Source organism: Trichomycterus rosablanca, chromosome 8, assembly GCF_030014385.1.
Source record: "Trichomycterus rosablanca isolate fTriRos1 chromosome 8, fTriRos1.hap1, whole genome shotgun sequence".
NCBI lineage: Eukaryota > Metazoa > Chordata > Actinopteri > Siluriformes > Trichomycteridae > Trichomycterus > Trichomycterus rosablanca.
This window is the reverse complement of record NC_085995.1, coordinates 38662702-38682074: the sequence shown is the minus strand read 5'-3', so window position 1 is coordinate 38682074 and position 19373 is coordinate 38662702. Positions and strand designations below refer to the sequence as shown.

At 42.8% G+C, this 19373-nt stretch overlaps 1 protein-coding gene across 4 annotated transcripts in view; it reads right to left on the bottom strand.

Moving 5' to 3' along the window:
* limch1b (LIM and calponin homology domains 1b) overlaps positions 1–16292 on the bottom strand; it is a 109265-nt gene extending 92973 nt beyond the window's left edge. For 3 of the 4 annotated variants that reach the window (XM_063000869.1, XM_063000873.1, XM_063000870.1), the window contains exon 1: positions 16047–16291. In XM_063000869.1, the coding sequence (XP_062856939.1) occupies positions 16047–16145 (99 nt within the window). In that variant the 5' untranslated portion in view covers positions 16146–16291. Of the gene's footprint in view, positions 1–16046 lie in introns of all 4 variants that reach the window. The other variant, XM_063000871.1, reaches the window with a different exon arrangement.
* Positions 16293–19373: the final 3081 nt, after the last annotated feature.

The following is a 19373-nucleotide window of genomic DNA, read 5'->3' as shown; positions in this document are numbered from 1 at the left end:
CTTGAACTTCAAAATGACACTGGATTTGAAACCTCATAGTTTTTTTCTGCCTCTTATTGTGTTACTGCTTGTGTTGTGCAAACTTTTTATTTTTTATGAGTAGGATAAGGGTGGGCTCTTTGAATCTGAATGGGGCACGGGACATACAGAAAAGAGCACTGCTTTATGAGCTCATCAGGCAGAAAAAGATTGACATTATGCTTATTCAGGAGACACACAGTGACGGGGCTAATGAAGTAGATTGGAAAAAAGAGTTTGAAGGGGAGGTTCTTTTGAGCAATATGAGCTCAACTAGAGGTGGAGTAGGGATCTTATTTGCGAAGCACTTTTTGCCAATTGCTTATGAGGTTGAGCAGGTGATGGAGGGGAGGTGTATGGTGGTGCGTGCTCAGTTTGAGCTTTTTAAGGTTGTTTTTGTTAACATTTATGCTCCCACAACTGGGGTTGAAAGGGTTGTTTTTCTTAACACAGTCAGTACAGCGCTGCAGAAGTGCAGCTCTGAGGAATTTCTGTTTATGGGGGGTGATTTTAACTGCACGGAGGATGACACTCTAGATAGGAATCATTCTGAACCTCATGCTGCATCCCAGCGTGCTCTTCGTGAGTCCCTGAAGACTCACAGCTTGTGTGATGTTTGGAGGGCTCTAAATCGGAACACTAGACAATATACATGGACACATGCAAGAGAGGGTTTTGTGACAATGGCCAGGCTGGATCGTTTTTATTGTTTTAAGCACCATCTTAATACTGTTAGAAGTTGTGTGATTACTCCTGTGGGTTTTTCAGATCACTGCATGGTATTATGCTCCATCTTTATTGCAAATCTTAAACCCAAGAGTGCTTATTGGCATTTTAATACTTCACTACTGTGCGATACGAATTTTAAAAAAGCTTTTACTGTTTTTTGGAATAGTTTTAAATTGCAAAAACAATGTTTTCATGACCTACGAGAGTGGTGGGATTATGGAAAAGTACAAATAAAGCAACTATGCCAACAATACACCTTCAATGTTTCAAGGTACATTACTCAGTCTATGAAAGACTTGGAAAAAGACATTGTAGACATACAACGACAGATGGACTCCAATAGAGACCAAAGTCAAGTCGGAGTTCTTAAATCTAAAACTTCTGCTCTTAGAGACCTGTTGGACGTCAAGGCACAGGGGGCTCTGGTCCGCTCTCGTTTTCAGAGCCTGACACAAATGGATGCCCCATCCAAGTTTTTCTTTAGTCTGGAAAGGAGAAATGGTCAAAGCCATTTCATTCACTCTCTGCGCTCTGAAGACGGGCAGGAACTGACAGAGCCAACAGAGATCCGTAAGCGGGCTGTACGGTTCTATGCTGAACTGTACAGAAGTGATTACAGGGAAAATGGAGAACTGGCTGATGGTTTCTATGCAGGGTTGCAGAGGGTCTCAGAACGCTCCAGTGAGATACTGGAAAGGCCGCTTGGTAGGCAAGAGCTCTATGCTGCTTTACAGAGCATGGAGGGTGGCACTGCCCCAGGCATAGATGGCCTTCCAGTGGAGTTTTTCAAGACTTTTTGGACGGAGCTGGGTGCTGATTTGCTAGCCGTACTAAATGAGAGTCTGGCTGATGGTTCCCTGCCTTTGAGCTGTAGGAGGGCTGTCATCACCCTGCTTCCTAAAAAGGGTAACCTGCAGGACATTAAGAACTGGAGGCCAGTAAGTCTTCTGTGCACGGATCTCAAGATCTTCTCTAAAACCCTGGCTAACAGACTAAGGGAAGTGATGGGGCAGGTCATTCACCAGGACCAGACATACTGTGTGCCTGGCAGGTCCATCAGGGATAATGTTTGCTTGGTTAGAGATGTTCTGGAGATTTCCAGGTCTCAGGGGCTTGACTTTGGTCTCATTTCGATTGACCAGGAGAAGGCCTTCGATAGAGTTGAGCATCAATACCTATGGCTGACTCTTGAAACATTAGGTTTACGGCCATCTTTCATTAGCATGATAAAGGTATTGTACCATGACATTGAAAGTGTTTTAAAAATTAATGGTGGATTGAGTGCTCCATTCAAGGCTCTTCGGGGTATACGGCAAGGCTGTGCATTGTCTGGTATGCTCTACTCCATTGCCATTGAACCACTGCTGAGCAAGCTTCGCTCCACAATTGATGGTGTTGTTTTGGACCATGAGAAACACATTCATCACCGAATATCAGCATATGCTGATGACGTAATGGTAATGGTGAGGGGGCAGAAAGACATTGATAGTGTAGTTTCTATTGTTCAAGATTTTGGGGCTCTATCAGCAGCAAAGGTAAACTGGGCAAAGAGCGAGGCACTGGCAGTGGGGCAGTGGGCAATGGGGCTGCCTTTGCTACCAGCTGATATGGCTTGGAAAAGAGGGGGGATAAAGTACCTGGGAGTTTTCCTTGGGGATGAAGGTTCACAGCAGGCAAACTGGGATGGTGTAGTAGAAAAAATGAAAGGCCGATTAGCAAGGTGGAAGTGGATACATAGTCAAATGTCTTTTAGAGGGAGAGTGCTCGTTACTAATAATTTGGTTGCTTCAGCACTTTGGCATAGACTATCCTGTGTGGACCCTCCTGTTGGCCTGCTGTCCCGGCTGCAAGCAATTTTGGTGGATTTTTTTTGGGATCGTTTGCACTGGGTACCACAAGGTGTGCTATTCCTACCAAGGCAGGAAGGGGGGCAAGGCCTGGTGCATCTTGCTAGCAGAATGGCTGCTTTTCGTCTACAATTTCTGCAGAAATTCTTGACAGGTCCTGCAGACTTAGTGTGGAGAGAGGTGGCTAACACAATTTTACATACAGTTGATCGACTGGGTCTGGACAATGCACTATTTTTTATGGACTACAAGCAATTACACTTAAATGGATTACCCATTTTTTATCGTGGACTTTTTAAAATATGGGGATTTTTTAGGACTCAAAGGCTGGAAAACAACTCACTCCACTGGTTGCTGGAAGAGCCCTTGATTAAAGGGGCTCGTCTGGATGTGTCAAGCAACGGTATACCGGGCCTCAATCAGAGGCTATGTGCCTCAAGGATGGTAAAATTACAGGACCTGGTGGACAATGCAGGACCGGGCTTGGAGGATATCCAGGCTGTGACGGCTGTGTTAGGGCAGAGATCCATACGACACACCAAAACTATTGTTGATGCCTGGAAGGAAAAACTTTCAGTAGAAGAACTGTCAATGCTACACAACTATAGAAATGGGAGCGTAGTGCCTGACAAACGAGACCCTTTTCCGAAGACTGCTGTTACACCTAAGTTGGACAATGTTTCAGGTCCATTGTTGGAGATCTCGAACCTTCAAGACTTGGACTTCCACACTGTGTCAGGCCAGGTTTTTTACAAATGTTGTGTAAAAGTTTTTAATAAAGTAGTGTTGAATGGTCGGCCTGACACGGTGTGGAGGGACAAGTTGGGGGTGGAGATGGACAGGCGGCCTGTATGGAGAGTACTGTACAAACCACCTCTTGCAAAGAGGTCTGGTGATCTCCAGTGGAGAATTTTACATGGGGTTTTAGCTGTTAATGCGTTTGTTTCCATTATCAATCCGGAGGTCAGCGACACATGTCCATTTTGTGGGCTTAGAGAAACAGTTTTTCACTGTTTTTTAGAATGTTCAAGGCTTAACTCCCTCTTCAACACAGTGAGCTTTTTATTTCTGAAGTGTGGGGTGGCTTTTAACCCTGGAGCTTTTATCTACGGTGCTGGTTATGGTCAGAAAGATCGTATCAAATGGCAACTGCTAAATTTTATAGTTGGTGAGGCAAAATTAGCAATCTATAAATCCAGAAGAAATAAAATAGAGAACAAATCTGGTTGGCAGGTCGTACCGTTGTTCTTGGCTCTGGTGAAGTCAAGGATCACTCTTGAGTTTGGCTTCTACAGAGCTATGGGCAATGTTAAAGGTTTTGAGATGGAGTGGTGCCATAATGATATTCTCTGTAGTGTGGAGGAGGGGGAGCTAATCCTCGCCAGCCCATGGAGTTAAGTGCTTATAGGGTATTTTAATGAAATGTCTCACTGAAAGAATTTAATGTGATTGTTTATTTTATTGAATAAAAGTTTCTTTTTTAAAAAATCAAAAAAAAAATCTCTCTCTCTCTCTCTCTCACACACACACACACACACACACACACACACACAAACACACACATATACACATGATTTATCCAATGCTTCTCATTGAACTCCATCTGATTATGGTCCTTTAGGTTTGTGTCCTGTATTAACGATGCACTGTGTCAGTGGGTCAGACCACCCAGAAACGCTGTGCCGGGGGGAGGAACACAACCCGGAAAGGGCGCAAGTTCAGTTTGGGCAACACACAGTCTGAAAGTTTTTTGGAAGGTAGAAGGAACCCAGACTAGCTCAACCAGAGTAACGATAGGAACCCCACTTGTCCCACCTATCGATCAGATCGACACCGGCCAATCTCTGTCATTTGTGAGCTTAGGTTTTAAAACAGGGGGCTCACTGGTAACCCTATTGGTCGTAGCAGTAGTTTAAATAGAACTGGTTGCTGACATCACATGTTCTGAAGCAAGCCCCGCCCCTTCCTGGCTAGTAGCTGTCATGCTAACTTGTAAATGCATGAGTGCATGATAGGTAGTTTTATAGTGCTGCATTTAGCCTGCTTTGCTTTTAATCTCTACATCCTGTATTCTGTAAACTATTAATATCAGCATTATTAATATTATACCACCACAGAGAAGCTATTATTTAGGTGGTGGATCATTCTCAGCACTGCGGTGACACTGACATGGTGGTGGTGTGTTAGTGTGTACAGCACTGCTGGAGTTTTTAAACACCGTGTCCACTCACTGTCCACTCTATTAGACACTCCTACCTAGTTGGTCCACCTGGATATATTTTTGGTTGGTGGACTATTCTCAGTCCAGAAGTGACAGTGAGGTGTCTAAAAACTCCAGCAGCGCTGCTGTGTCTGATCCACTCATACCAGCACAACACACACTAACACACCACCACCATGTTAGTGTCACTGCAGTGCTGAGAATGATCCACCACCTAAATAATACCTGCTCTGTGGTGGTCCTGTGGGGGCTAACAAAGCATGCAGAGAAACAGATGGACTACAGTCAGTAATTGTAGAACTACAAAGTGCTTTTATATGGTAAGTGGAGCTGATAAAATGGACAGTGAGTGTAGAAACCAGGAGGTGGTTTTAATGTTATGGTTGACACAGACAAAGTTAAATGGTGTATTTTATTCTATTTGCATTGTAATTTATTAATCACTTTGGGGTTATTATTAGGAATTTATGGACTTCCTGCTCTGTAAATCCTCATCACTGCTGTTCTGTCAGGTCTCTCAGTGCAAATTTACTGCCTTATATCGACTTCATCCAAGTCTTGTTCTTTTAAACATAAAACCTGATGTTATAACTGATAACTTTGTATTTTTAGGTCATCTGTGCAGTAACAACACATGAAATGAAATCTAATATCACTGAAATTAAAGCTTATTTATAGACCTAGAACTTCGATTAAACTTTAAACTTCATTTCCAGCTTGTAAACGTGTTACCTACCAGGCTACGCTAGTTATCGTGGCAGTTTTTAAGAAGACGGTCCTACCTGAATGAACAGAGGCGTCTGTGTAGATTAGACGGGTTAAATAACTCAATGTTGCAGGTTCGAGGAGGCCTAGTGATTCCAGCGTATGCTCTCCTGTTCGTGTATAAAGCCTCCCTCAGAGCAGCTGGCACACACTTCTCATTTACCAGTCAAATACTGAGTCGGCCTATGAGGACAGAGTGGGAGAGGCGAGGGTGCACAGTGGGAGGATGTGCTCGTTCTCGTTCTGTTCATGTGTAGGTGTGGACTGTGGGCATGGATCCTCAGTCATTTCCATTTCCCTTTCTTGGTACATTTCTCTCATATAAAACTCTCTGGTGCTCGAGTGGAGTGGCACAGTGGTAGAATATGCTACTACTGCTGAGATCATTGGGCAGTGATAGCTCAGTGGTTAAGATACTGGACTAGTAATCAGAAGGTTGCCGGTTCAAGCCCTGCCACCACCAAGTTGTCACTGTTGGGTCCCTGAGCAAGGCCCTTAACCCTCAGTTGCTCATCATGTAAGTCGCTTTGAATAAAACCGTCTGCTAATGCTAAAAATGTAAACGTAAATGTAAATCTGTGGAGCCAGGGTTTGAGTCTCAAAGGTGCATCTGTTTGACGGGGGGAGTTGGCCAAAACAGTCAGTGCACTCTCAGTTCAGGTCCCAAGTTGTGTCAGGAAGGTAATCCAAAGTAAAAACTGTTCCAAGTCTATGTATGCAGGTACTCAGATCTGATCTGCTGTGCCGACGCCTAAATACGAGAGCAGCAAAAAGATATTGTCTTTTGAATTAATACATTTCAGCTCAGTATTTTTAGGTAGAATTGCTTTAAATCAGACACACTGCTGGTGTTGAGGCATGAACCACTCGTGTCCAGTTTCACCACACCATCACTAATGGGTTCAAATCAGGACACTGACTCGGCAACTTTAAATTTTCTTGTCAGTCATTATATGTAAAAAGAAGCATCCAAAAAATTTCTAGTTCTTTATGATCGAGGACTGTAGCTCTTAATCAGTGATTGCAGGGATTTTAGATAGTTTATCCTCTACAAGGCATAATATCATCAACAACGTAGGCTAAAGAAATTTATGTCCATAAAATAGCATTTCTGAAAAGCACTACTCAAAGTTTACTGAACACTTACATTGCCTCTGTGATGACCTTCACCACATGGTAGTAAATATAACTGACATTTTTACCAATTAATTTACACTTAATCAGCCATAACAATAAAGTGAAAACATTTTTCAGAGAGCTTTTCAAAAATATATTCAAAATCATCAACAATCTGTATGGACAGAAGTATTCATTCAGACCATTCAAATTTGTGGTCTGCAGATTCCTGTCTTACTGTATTATTCTTAAGATGTGTCCAAACTCAACTGGAGTCCAACTTTCGCAATCTAAAACAACTAGACATGCACTATATTGCCAAAAGTATTCGCTCGTCTGCCTTCACACGCATGAACATGAACTTGAGTGACGTCCCATTCATAATCCATAGGGTTTAATATGATGTCGGCCCACCCTTTGCAGCTATAACAGCTTCAACTCTTCTGGGAAGGCTTTCCACAAGGTTTAGGAGTGTGTTTATGGGAATTTTTGACCATTCTTCCAGAAGCGCATTTGTGAGGTGAGTACTGTTCTCCTGGCAACCGCCAAACCCAGACCCGTCCATCGGATTGCCAGACGGAGAAGCGTGATTCGTCACTTCAGAGAACACGTCTCCACTGCTCTAGAGTCCAGTGGCGGCGTGCTTTACACCACTGCATCCGACGCTTTGCATTGAACTTGGTGATGTAAGGCTCGGAGGCAGCTGCTCAACCATGGAAACCCATTCCATGAAGCTCTACACACTGTTCTTGAGCTAATCTGAAGGCCACATGAAGTTTGGAGGTCTGTAGCGATCGACTCTGCAGAAAGTTGCTGACCTCTGCGCACTATGTTCCTCAGCATCCGCTGACCCCGCTCTGTCATTTTACGTGGCTAACACTTCATTCCCAATTGCTTCCACTTTGTTATACTACCACTGACAGTTCACTGTGGAATATTTAGTAGTGAGGAAATTTCATGACTGGACTTGTTGCACAGGTGGCATCACGGTACCACACTGGAATTCACTGAGCTCCTGAGAGCGACCCATTCTTTCACTAATGTTTGTAGAAGCAGTCTGCATGCCTAGGTGCTTGGTTTTATACACCATATGGCCATGGAAGTGATTGGAACACCTGAATTCAATTATTTGGATGGGTGAGACATTTTCTGAATCCACTGTATGTGTAAAACAAAGGCCCAGCTCCCTGTAGTCTGTCCATGACACCATGTCTCACTTATTTTCATATTATTCATATCTTCTCTCATTTACATTTGCAGCATTTAGCAGACACTTTTATCCCAAGATGCTTTTATGACTGTTGGGCCTTGCTTGCAACTTGGCAGTAGTAGGTCTTGAACCTCAATCTCAACCACTGAACAACTTTACCTTAAATACCATAAATAAAAAACATATTTAATATACACCGATCAGCCATTACATTAAAACCACCTCTTTGTTTCTACACTCACTGTCCATTTTATCAGCTCCACTTACCATATAGGAGCACTTTGTAGTTCTACAATTACTGACTGTAGTCCATCTGTTTCTCTACATACTTTTTTAACTCTGTTCTTCAATGGTCAGGACCCCCACAGGACCACCACAGAGCAGGTATTATTTAGGTGGTGGATCATTCTCAGCACTGCAGTGACACTGACATGGTGGTGGTGTGTTAGTGTGTGTTGTGCTGGTATGAGTGGATCAGACACAGCAGCGTTGATGGAGTTTTTAAACACCTCACTGTCACTGCTGGACTGAGAATAGTCCACCAAGCAAATATATCCAGCCAACAGCGCCCGTGGGCAGCGTCCTGTGACCACTGATGAAGGTCTAGAAGATGACCGACTCAAACAGCAGCAATAGATGAGCGATCGTTTCTGACTTTACATCTACAAGGTGGACCAACTAGGTAGGAGTGTCTAATAGAGTGGACAGTGAGTGGACATGGTATTTAAAAACTCCAGCAGCGCTGCTGTGTCTGATCCACTCATACCAGCACAACACACACTAACACACCACCACCATGTCAGTGTCACTGCAGTGCTGAGAATGATCCACCACCTAAATAATATCTGCTCTGTGGTGGTCCTGTGGGGGTCCTGACCATTGAAGAACAGGGTGAAAGGGGGTAACAAAGTATGTAGAGAAACATATGGACTACAGTCAGTAATTGTAGAACTACAAAGTGCTTCTATATGGTAAGTGGAGCTGATAAAATGGACAGTGACTGTAGAAACCAGGGGGTGTTGGGTCGTCCAGCGCTTTACTGTGGATTTTAGCTATTAATCACTTTACTAACATGCTGGTGGAAGTCGGTCAGGTGCCACACAGGAACACTGGGCACAAGACAGGAAACATTTGAGTACTACACACTCGCACATCTATCTACTGCATATTTTTTGGAAGTAAAAGAAAACTGGTGTAAAGCCCAGAAGAAAAGCCTACACAGACACGCAACGGACTTCCCACACCCAGGGGCAATTTGGAGTAGACGATCCAGTCTGTTTAATTCTGGATACCCAGAATAAACACCAGGCAGGTTCCTCTGTGAGATGAACCAGGTTCAGGAGCAGGTTTTTGATAATTTGCATATCAATAGCGGTTTCAAACTAACGTTCATCCCTCCATCAGCTCACTAACAGGATAAAAGTACACATAGATAAGACGTGCAGGTAGAGCAAAGAGGAACAACCTCAGGATGGAAGCCTCTACTAACTTGTTCACTTTCTGCTCCCATAATCCACCAGCCATCTGGACACGTTTCTAATCTGATGCAATAAGCAAAACGTGACCAGTCCACCCACTGGTGCTCTGTTATGTTATATATCAGTGTTAAACAGAAACACCCTGTGGGATTTCTAACCAATGTCTTGAAAATATCATAAATATGCCGTCGGTTCTTCAGGCTTAAGTATTTATACAGACACATCCAGACTGTTCAGTCTGAGAAATGAATTCTGGACACTTGAAAGCTTTTCCACTGAGAGCAAGATTTACTGGAAATGTCCAAACTGGTTTCTGTTTTTAGCTGAGCAGAGCTGTAGGAGCAGAGAAGATTGCTGAGAATTTAATTTACTATTCTTCTCTGTGTAACTGTTGTGCCTGTTGTTTTTAAGTCATCCTGCAACTCTTTTTTTGAGACTGTTGGCTTCTTACTGTCACTTATCCAGCATACACTGATCAGCCATAGCATTAAAACCACCTCCTTGTTTCTACACTCCACTTACCATATAGGAGCATTTTGTAGTTCTACAATTACTGACTGTAGTCCATCTGTTTCTCTACATACCTTTTTAGCCTGCGGTCACCCTGTTTTTCAATGGTCAGGAACCCCACAGGACCACCACGGAGCAGGTATTATTTAGGTTGTGGATCATTCTCAGCACTGTAAAGTCAGAGACGATCGCTCATCTATTGCTGCTGTTTGAGTCGGTCATCTTCTAGACCTTCACCAGTGGTCACAGGGTGCTGCCCACGGGGCGCTGTTGACTGGATATTTTTGGTTTGGTGGACTATTCTCAGTCCAGCAGTGACAGTGAGGTGTTCAAAAACTCCAGCAGTGCTGCTGTATCTGATCCACTCAGCACAACACACACTAACACACCACCACTGTGGTGGTCCTGTGGGGGTCCTGACCCGTGAAGAACAGCATGGACTACAGTCAGTAATTGTACAAAGTGCTTCTATATGGTAAGTGGAGCTGATAAAATGGACAGTAAGTGTAGAAACAAGGAGGTGGTTTAATGTTATAGCTGATCAGTGTATAATTACCTTTATCTAACTGATTTTTTTAGAAACAAGACAGAAGAAGAATCAACGTCTTCGAAATGTGGTGTTGGAGAAGGATGTTATCAATACCTTCGACGGTCAGAAGAACAAACAAATCAATTTTGGAACAAATCAAGCCAGACATGTCACTCGAATCAAGGATCACTAAGCTATGACTTGCCTACTTTGGACACATCATGCGAAGAGAGCGATCAGTGGAAAAGGACATCATGGTCAGAAGAATAGAAGGAACAAGGCGAAGAGGAAGACCAGCTCAACACAATCACAGTAACGGCAGAGAAGACCCTGGTGGACCTATCTAGACTTGCACGGGATCGATATTCCTACAGATCCAAAGGCCAATAAAAAAAAATAAACTGATTTATTACACCTGTGGTTAATACAACTGTTGTGGCTAAAATACATGAATTAAAAAATGAAAAAGGGTGTCCCAATACTTTTGTCCATACAGTGTATAGAAAGAAGCCACATTTAAACTGTGAGAATTTTTTACATCTTGAAGGTGTCAATATGAAAATAAAAGACTTTTAAACTGGGGAAATGAGTCTTATGTGATATCAGTGGGACGTGGGAACCTGGGGGAGGAAAAAACTGCAATGGAGTGAAAGTCAGACAATGAAACTGGGTTATACTGGTAACTGGAAGAGGAAACAGACGAAACCTGGGAATGTTGAAAACTGTGGACACATGAAAGCTGGAGTATTTTAGAAACTGGTTATTGAAAATTGTAGGATTAAGCAAACTGGGGGAGGTAAAAACTGTGGAAACAGTGGAAACTGTAGGACTGTTAGAACTGGGCAACAAAAACATAGAGTGTGTTTAAAAATTTAGTGTGTTTAAAAGGAGGCTGTTCAAAATCCTAGATGCCTTAACATGCTCACTAGTAAGATACAGTGGACCCTTGACTTACGAATTTAATTGGTTCTGAAGGGCTGTTCTTAGGTCAAAATGTTCGTTAGTTAAACCTGTTTTTCCCATAAGAAATATTGTAAATAGAATTAATCCGTGCCAGACCTCCCAAACCCCCCCTTACCTAACCTCTCTAATGTCTTAACATGTGCTGTACCATACACCATAATACATTTCCTTTTTTTCTTATAAAATGTATCTACCAGAAACAACAATATCTCTCATATTTCTTTATTATTTCCTTCTTTATTTTAATAGCGTTGTATTTTGTAGGTGTAATTTCACGAAAGAATAACTTTCTTCTTCTCTCTTACTCAATGTCCCCTCTGTCTGATACACAGTGACACCTACAGGCAGGAGTAATTATTCATTAATTTTAATATAGAATTTTACAAAATATAAAGAAAACACAGAAAAAACCCTGTCCGCTGTCTGAATGTTCGCTCACTGTATATATAAATAGACAGAGAGAGACGCTTGGAGTGAACTTGTTCGTGACGTCACGTGTTTCGCAAATTTCGGTTCGTAATCCGAAATTTGTTCGTACATTGAGTTGAAAAAGATCGTTCGTAACCTGAAATGTTCGTATGGTAAACCGTTCGTAACTCAAGGGTCTACTGTATCTTAAAATTTCAATGGGATTTTGACTCAAGAACGAGGGAGCATCCAATGCTTCTTAAGCGGTGAAGGCAATCCCATAATTTTCAAATATAAATAAATGATCATTGATTTGTAATTAGCTTCGGTTTCCTTCCACAGTCCAAAAACATGCAGTCAGGTTAATTGGAGACACTGAATTGCCCTATAGGTGAATGGGTGTGTGTGTGTCTGCCCTGCGATGGACTGGCGCCCCGTCCAGGGTGTTACTGTGTGCCTTGCGCCCATTGAAAAAGCTGGGATAGGCTCCAGTCCCAGACCCCTCCCACCTCCCCACGACCTCCCCTAATTGGATAAGCGGTTAAGACAGTGAGTGAGTGAATGAGTGGTTTGTAATTGGTATAAACGTGTACAAGTGTTTTTATTTGCAAGTTTGCGCTCGTCAGGGACAGTTTAACCGTTTCCGCTACATGGAGGGAGACCTTAGTTGACATGCTATCGCATTGTGCCACCTCATCCCATTGGTTTGAATGTCATGATGCTAACTGTGTTAGCTTAGTAAGCGAAACCCGATGTAATCTCTGTCTAAGTAGTGTGTTCGAATAACCTGACTAAAGGCCTCTGCATACTTCCTGCAAAACTAAGTTCGCGAGCGTCGCATGAAGCCGAACGTGCCTTCGCGCTGTTACGTTCCATGACTACCACAAAACGATGGCTGTGTCCTAAATCGCATAGTTCAACACTATGTACTACATTACAGGCAGTGCACACTGCTTGGTCGGTACAGAAGCTCTTTCAGTACGCAAGTGTGCTGTGTTTGCCTACACAAAAATAACTGCCCAAGCAGTAGATTATACACTAACACACTATCCGCTACTGCCAGCTGTTCAGTATGAAAGTAGCGATTTCGGACGCAGCCGATGATCACAGTTGAGACACTCCTCAAAATCCATGTTTGTTTTCATGGCACGCCTCTTTTTTTTTAAGGACTGTGGCCCCTGCTGGCTGACTGATGGCGCCTGCACAGGGCTGAGGAATAATGCTGATGGGGGTGTGGTCCTCCGCACACAGTGCCCGTCAAATGTATGAACTCGACTCGTGCAGGTGAAAAATGCAGTCTGTACTGACTGTTCGTGCCGGAGGGGGCGTATGTCAGTTGAGAGGCGTCCTCAGTCAGCGGTGAAGGGTCGAATCAGTACAGAGGACGCAATCAGGGGAATTGGACACGACTAGATTAGGGGGAGAAAAATTGGGGGGAAAAAGTGGGAAAAATAGAGAAAAAAAAAAAAAAAAAAAAAAAAAAAAAATGGTGTGTTAAACAAACAAACAAACAAACAAAAAAACATCCAGTGAGCGGCAGTTCTGGTGAAGGAATCACCTTGCTCATGAGAGACGACAGCAAAAAAATTCAGGAATCCAGAAGTAAGTCTGGTGTAATATCTAAAAATGCAAAGTAATGCCATTAAGATAAAGAAACACACACACACACACACACACACACACACACACACACACACACACATGCACATTCACGTATGGCTGGTTACCAAGACAAGAACAGACACTGTGTTGGCTCCGGTTTTTAACGCAAGTCCAAACAGACCCTCATGCCCACAAGAGTAAACATCCATTCAAACATCCATTCATATCCACCACTGATGCTCAAAACAATATCAAAACCTTCATACTGTTCTATACAAATCACACGGCTCATTATCTCTCTGTGGAATACCGTACACGTTTAGTCATACAGGGACCTAAATAATAAAATGCAGTCGTTCTTTATCTGATCATCTACTGCAGAGCTCTTTCATGTTAGCAAAGACTCTGGGTAAGTGATGACTGATTCCAACTAAAAGCTCCATACCCTCAACATGTTCGGAGGAAACAATAACGTAGATACTGTCACACAGCCCGTATCATGAGGGGCCCCAAAACATCCTCATTCTGCCTTACACAAAATGTACAAATCCACAAAGTTAACACTTTATTTCATTCATCGTCTGTTTTACCACCGATTTGTCCTATTCAGGGTCACGGTGGGTCCAATTCACAGGATGAAAGGTGGGAAACACACCAGGCAGGTCGCCAGTTCATCACAGTGCAAACACACACAAACACTCATTCACACTCAGGACAATATTGTAACTCCAATTACATTGACTGCATGTATTTTGGCTGTGGAAGGAAACCAGGAAGAACATGCAAACTCCACACAGAAAAGACCTGGTTCACTCTACACACTTGTACACTTAGTTTATTATTGTATCCATGTACATACACACTGATCAGTGTCACCATGTCAGTGTCACTGCAGTGCTGAGAATGATCCACCACCTAAATAATACCCGCTCTGTGGTGGTCCTGTGGGGGTCCTGGCCATTGAAGAACAGCATGAAAGGGGACTAACAAAGCATGCAGAGAAACAGATGGACTACAGTCAGTAATAGTAGAACTACAAAGTGCTTCTATATGGTAAGTGGAGCTGATAAAATGGACAGTGAGTGTAGAAACCAGAAGGTGGTTTTAATGTTACGCCTGATCGGTGTATATTTTTTGCACTTGGGCAGAGGATGATGGTCACGTGGTATAAACCACATCAGAAGTTCATGCTAATCACAGGAAAAGCTTCTTTTTTACACAAGCAGGGCTTTTTTAATCATGGAATAGTTCTGGGGCACACAGAGATCTGGCATCAAAAGCTGTTTAATTTGAAGCCTTTAACTAACTGAACTGTGTTTAATCTCTTATTGAGAATTACTACAATTAACTTAATAAAAGAGAAATGACTGCAGAAGTGACCTGTGATCATGGCTGTGGTTTCTGTTTATACACGTTTAGACGATGAACAAACAGAGAGGTACAAGAGGTACAGCTCCTCCCAAAACTGTACCAACCAGAACTGCACAGTCCCTAGCAGCTCCATGCCAGGATCACCATGAGCAAATATAATTGCTTTGCATGAGCATGATGAATTCGCTCTTACAATGCTATGTTGTTCCCCAGGCTAGTACTGTACAAGACAGTGGTGGATATTAGCAAACAGTCACATGATTAAATAAACAGAACCTGTCACACACACTATCAAAGTATGAGCACAGTTAGCAGTACATAAAGAGCTGCAGATCATTTGGATCATTTTACACATCAAATTAGATTAGCCCACTACTGCTGGGATCCAGGGTTCAAATCCTTGGCAATGCTATCGACCAGCTGGGCATCCTCATAACTCCTGTAAGTTGCGAGGTGCCCATTGTTGGCACTTTCGATGGTGGACAGGGGTCAGCATGGGCAACCTGACTGGTCTGCGGCTATGCAGCCCCATACGCAACAAACTGTGATGCTCTGTGTATTCTGACACCTCTCTATCAGAACCAGGATTAACTTCTTCAGCAGTTTGAGCTACAGTAGCTCGTCTGTTGGATCGGACCACACGGGCCAGCCTTCGCTCCCCACGTGCATCAGTGAGCCTTGGCCGCCCATGACCCTGATGCAGGCTTACCACTGTTCCTACCTTGGACCACTTTTGATAGATACTGACCACTGCAGACCGGTAACACCCCACAAGAGCTGCAGTTTTGGAGATGCTCTGACCCAGTCGTCTAGCCATCACAATTTGGTACTTATAAGTCAAACTCGCTCAAATCCTCACGCTCGCCCATTTTTCCTGCTTCTAACATCAACTTTGAGGATAAAATGTTCACTTGCTGTGTAATATATCCCCCCCCCCAATAACAGGTGCCGTGATAAAGAGATCATCAGTGTTATTCGCTTCACCTGTCAGTGCTCATAATGTTATGTCTGTCTAACTACTAAAGTACTTGTGGTCACACTAAGTGCGCCCCATGTGGAGAAACGCGGCCACTTAAACGTGACTGAGAACCTGAGTGAGCTGCCAGCCAGGTTTATAAGATACTTGTGATCCAGAAAACAGATGCACAGAACCACTGCAAAACCAAAGACCGTGGTGCATGCAGTATTGCGATATAAACATTTGACCGTATCGTGCACCCCGCTGCAGGCTGTAAACAAACACATCAGGATGACTCGGATGTTCAGAAACAACACCTACCTCTATCCATCTCTGAGCCTCGCGTAATGCTGGTTCCGACGCGGTGTCAGTCAGTGGATGTTGCGGATGGAGAAGCAGGTCCGCATCCGAACTGGCCATCAGTGCGTAAGAGAGCGCAACCCGGCCGGCGCGCAATAAGGACACAGAAGCACCGGTACCGTCCGAGTGACCGAGTGAATGAGCTGTATTAGAACTCAGACAGGGTCACAGAACGAACCGCTCCGGTACATGAACGAAACAGCTCTTACCCGTGAACGTGGATGAAAGTTATTTATTTCTCACCGAGTTTCGACTCCTCCGCCCCCCAGTTCTGATATCATGCCGCAGACCTGAACTCGATTCCTTGGAGTCGATTCTCCAAAGCACTAAAACTAAAGAGTCGACTCCCTGTACTCTAATGCAAGGTGACGTTCAGCAAAGAGTCGAGTCTGCGATTCCAGATAATGAATATGGACAGTTAACTCTCTGCATTGCACCGCTGGGAGGCGATCACGACAAAAAGCTGAATTCATTTACTGCATTTAGTTTTTGACCATTAAATCCATTAAAATGAAATAAATATGAAAATAAATACAATAATATGATATATTAATATATAACATAAAGTAGTAAAAATTATACAACCCCAAATCAGAAAAAGTTGGGACAGTATGGAAAATGCAAATAATAAAAACACAGAGTTTCTTACATTTACTTTGACTTTTATTTGATGTCAGACAGGATGAACCTGAGATATTTCATGTTTTATCTACTCAACTTCATTTCATTTATTAATAAACATACAGTACATTCCTGCATTTCAGACCTGCAACACATTCCAAAAAAGGTTGGGACAGTAAAGCATTTACCACTTTGTAATGTTGCCGTTCCTTTTCACCACTTAAAAAAGGTTTTGGCACCGAGGAGACCAAGTGATTTAGTGTTTCAGCTTTTTTTTTTTTTCTTGTTCTTCCTGCAAACACGTCTTAAGATGTGTAACAGTACGGGCTCGTCGTTGTCACTTTTTTCCTTTCAAAATCCTCCACACGTTCTCTATTGGGGACCGGTCAGGGCTGCAGGCAGGCCAGTCCAGTACCCGTACTCTCTTCTTCCGCAGACACGCCTTTGTAATGTGTGCAGCAGGTGGATTTGCATCGTCTTGTTGAAAAATGCTGGACGTCCCTGGAAAAGACGACGTCTTGAAGGCAGCACATGTTGCTCTAAGATCTCAATGTACTTTTCTGCATTAATGCTGTACCACAGAGTGTAAATGACCTTCACCAAGGGCACTGACACGCCCCATACCATGACAGACCCTGGTACTGACACACCCCCATACCATGACAGACCCTGGTACTGACACACCCCCATACCATGACAGACCCTGGCTTTTGGACTTGTTGCTGATAACAGTCTGGATGGTTCTTTTCGTCTTTGGACAAAAATTTGCCAAAGTAATCCCTCACCCATGTGGTTATATCAGCTACAGGTTTGGGTGTAGCCTAGTAAGTAGAGCTTTGGGCTATCAACTGAAGGGTTGAGAGTTTGAATCCCAGTTTTGCCATGCAGCCACTGTCTGTATACGTACAGTATATATGACAAATAAAGGCGTTCTATTCTATATAAGATAAAATTAAAACAATTTTCTGTTGTTTTGGATCAGTTTAGTAAAAGAAACAATATGGATGAGCATTAAAATAAAAAGTTTTGTAGGTGCACATTTTTAGGGGGAAAAAACTGTACCTGGTCATGGTCACAGTGTTCACTGGGGTCACAGGGTCCCTAATTCATTGGGTGAATGGCAGGTCAGTCCATCACAAGATACAAACACGCGTGCGTTTTTAGTATCTCTTGTTAGTCTGACTTCATGTCTTTGTTCTTTTTGGACTTATGGTAGAAAACCAGAGCACTTGTTGGAAACGCAAGCAGACACAGAGAGAACATGCAAACTCCACACAGAAAGAGCCCTGGTCGTCTGGCTGGGAAATTGAACTCAGGTCCTTATTGCTGTTTGTTTCTTTGCTTGTTTATTAGGATTTTAACGTCATGTTTTACACTTTGGTTCCATTCATGACAGAACGGTAGTTACTCATTACACAAGATTCATCAGTTCACAAGGTTATATCAAACACAGTCATGGACAATTTAATGTCTCCAATTCACCTCACTTGCATGTCTTTGGATTGTGGAAGGAAACCGGAGCTCCCAGAGGAAACCCACGCAGACACGGGGAGAACATGCAAACTCCACACAGAAAGGACCCGGACCGACCCACCTGGGGATCGAACCCAGGACCTTCTTGCTGTGAGGCGACAGTGCTACCCACCAAGCTACCGTGCCGCCCCCTTATTACTGTGACAGCGCTTCACTGAATTTCAGTTTTCACAGAATAATTAAGATTATATTTTAAATGCTTTACAAACACTTACAGTCAAAATAACTAGACAAAAAAAACAATTAATTATAATGTCACTCCAGAATGCAGCCAAAATAAGATAAAGTAAATGAGCAGAGCAATAACACTCACACTGTAATCCATTTACATACTCACGCCTAAACAGGAAAGAGCTTTCCCCAAATAGATTTAACAGCATAATCCAGTTACAGCGTTGAAAGGCTCGTTCAGATTAAAAGCAGCCATTTAACTCCCTCTACTGGTAAAAGTGACTAACTGCAACTGCACTTACACTGGCAATGATCAAATACTCGCAGTAACAAGTTTAGTTTAATACTAAGACATAAGGGATGTCTAGAGCGTTTTTTATACTGCTTTTCAACACTGATTTTCAATAGGAGACTCGAACTGCTGGCTGGCCAGTCTAGCCCCTCTACTCTTACTGCAAAGCCATGTTGTTATAACACATGCAGAATGTGGCTTTGCTTTGTCTTGCTAAAAAAGTTCATATGTTTGACTCGACTCCCTTGTCGTAAAGTTGTGATAGGCACTGTGAACTTGAATTTATCATTTGCTGCATTTATTAATTTACTAACGTTACCAACTCCATGTAATTATTTGGCTCCCTCTATTGGTGAAAGTGACCAACTGCAACTGCACTAACAACTGCATCCCCATAGCGGGGTGTATTTATTGTAAACAAATGATGTCGCATTTAACATGTATGACACAGACAGTATATTGTCTAAGCAATTGAGGGTTAAGGGCCTTGCTCAAGGGCCCAACAGTGACAACCTGGCAGTGGTGGAGTTTTGAACCAGCGACCTTTCAATTACTAGTCTAGTACCTTTACTGCTAGCAATATAACATCAACAACAACTACTTCTAATAATAATAATAATAATAATAATATAACATAATAATAATAATAATAATAATAATATAATAATAAT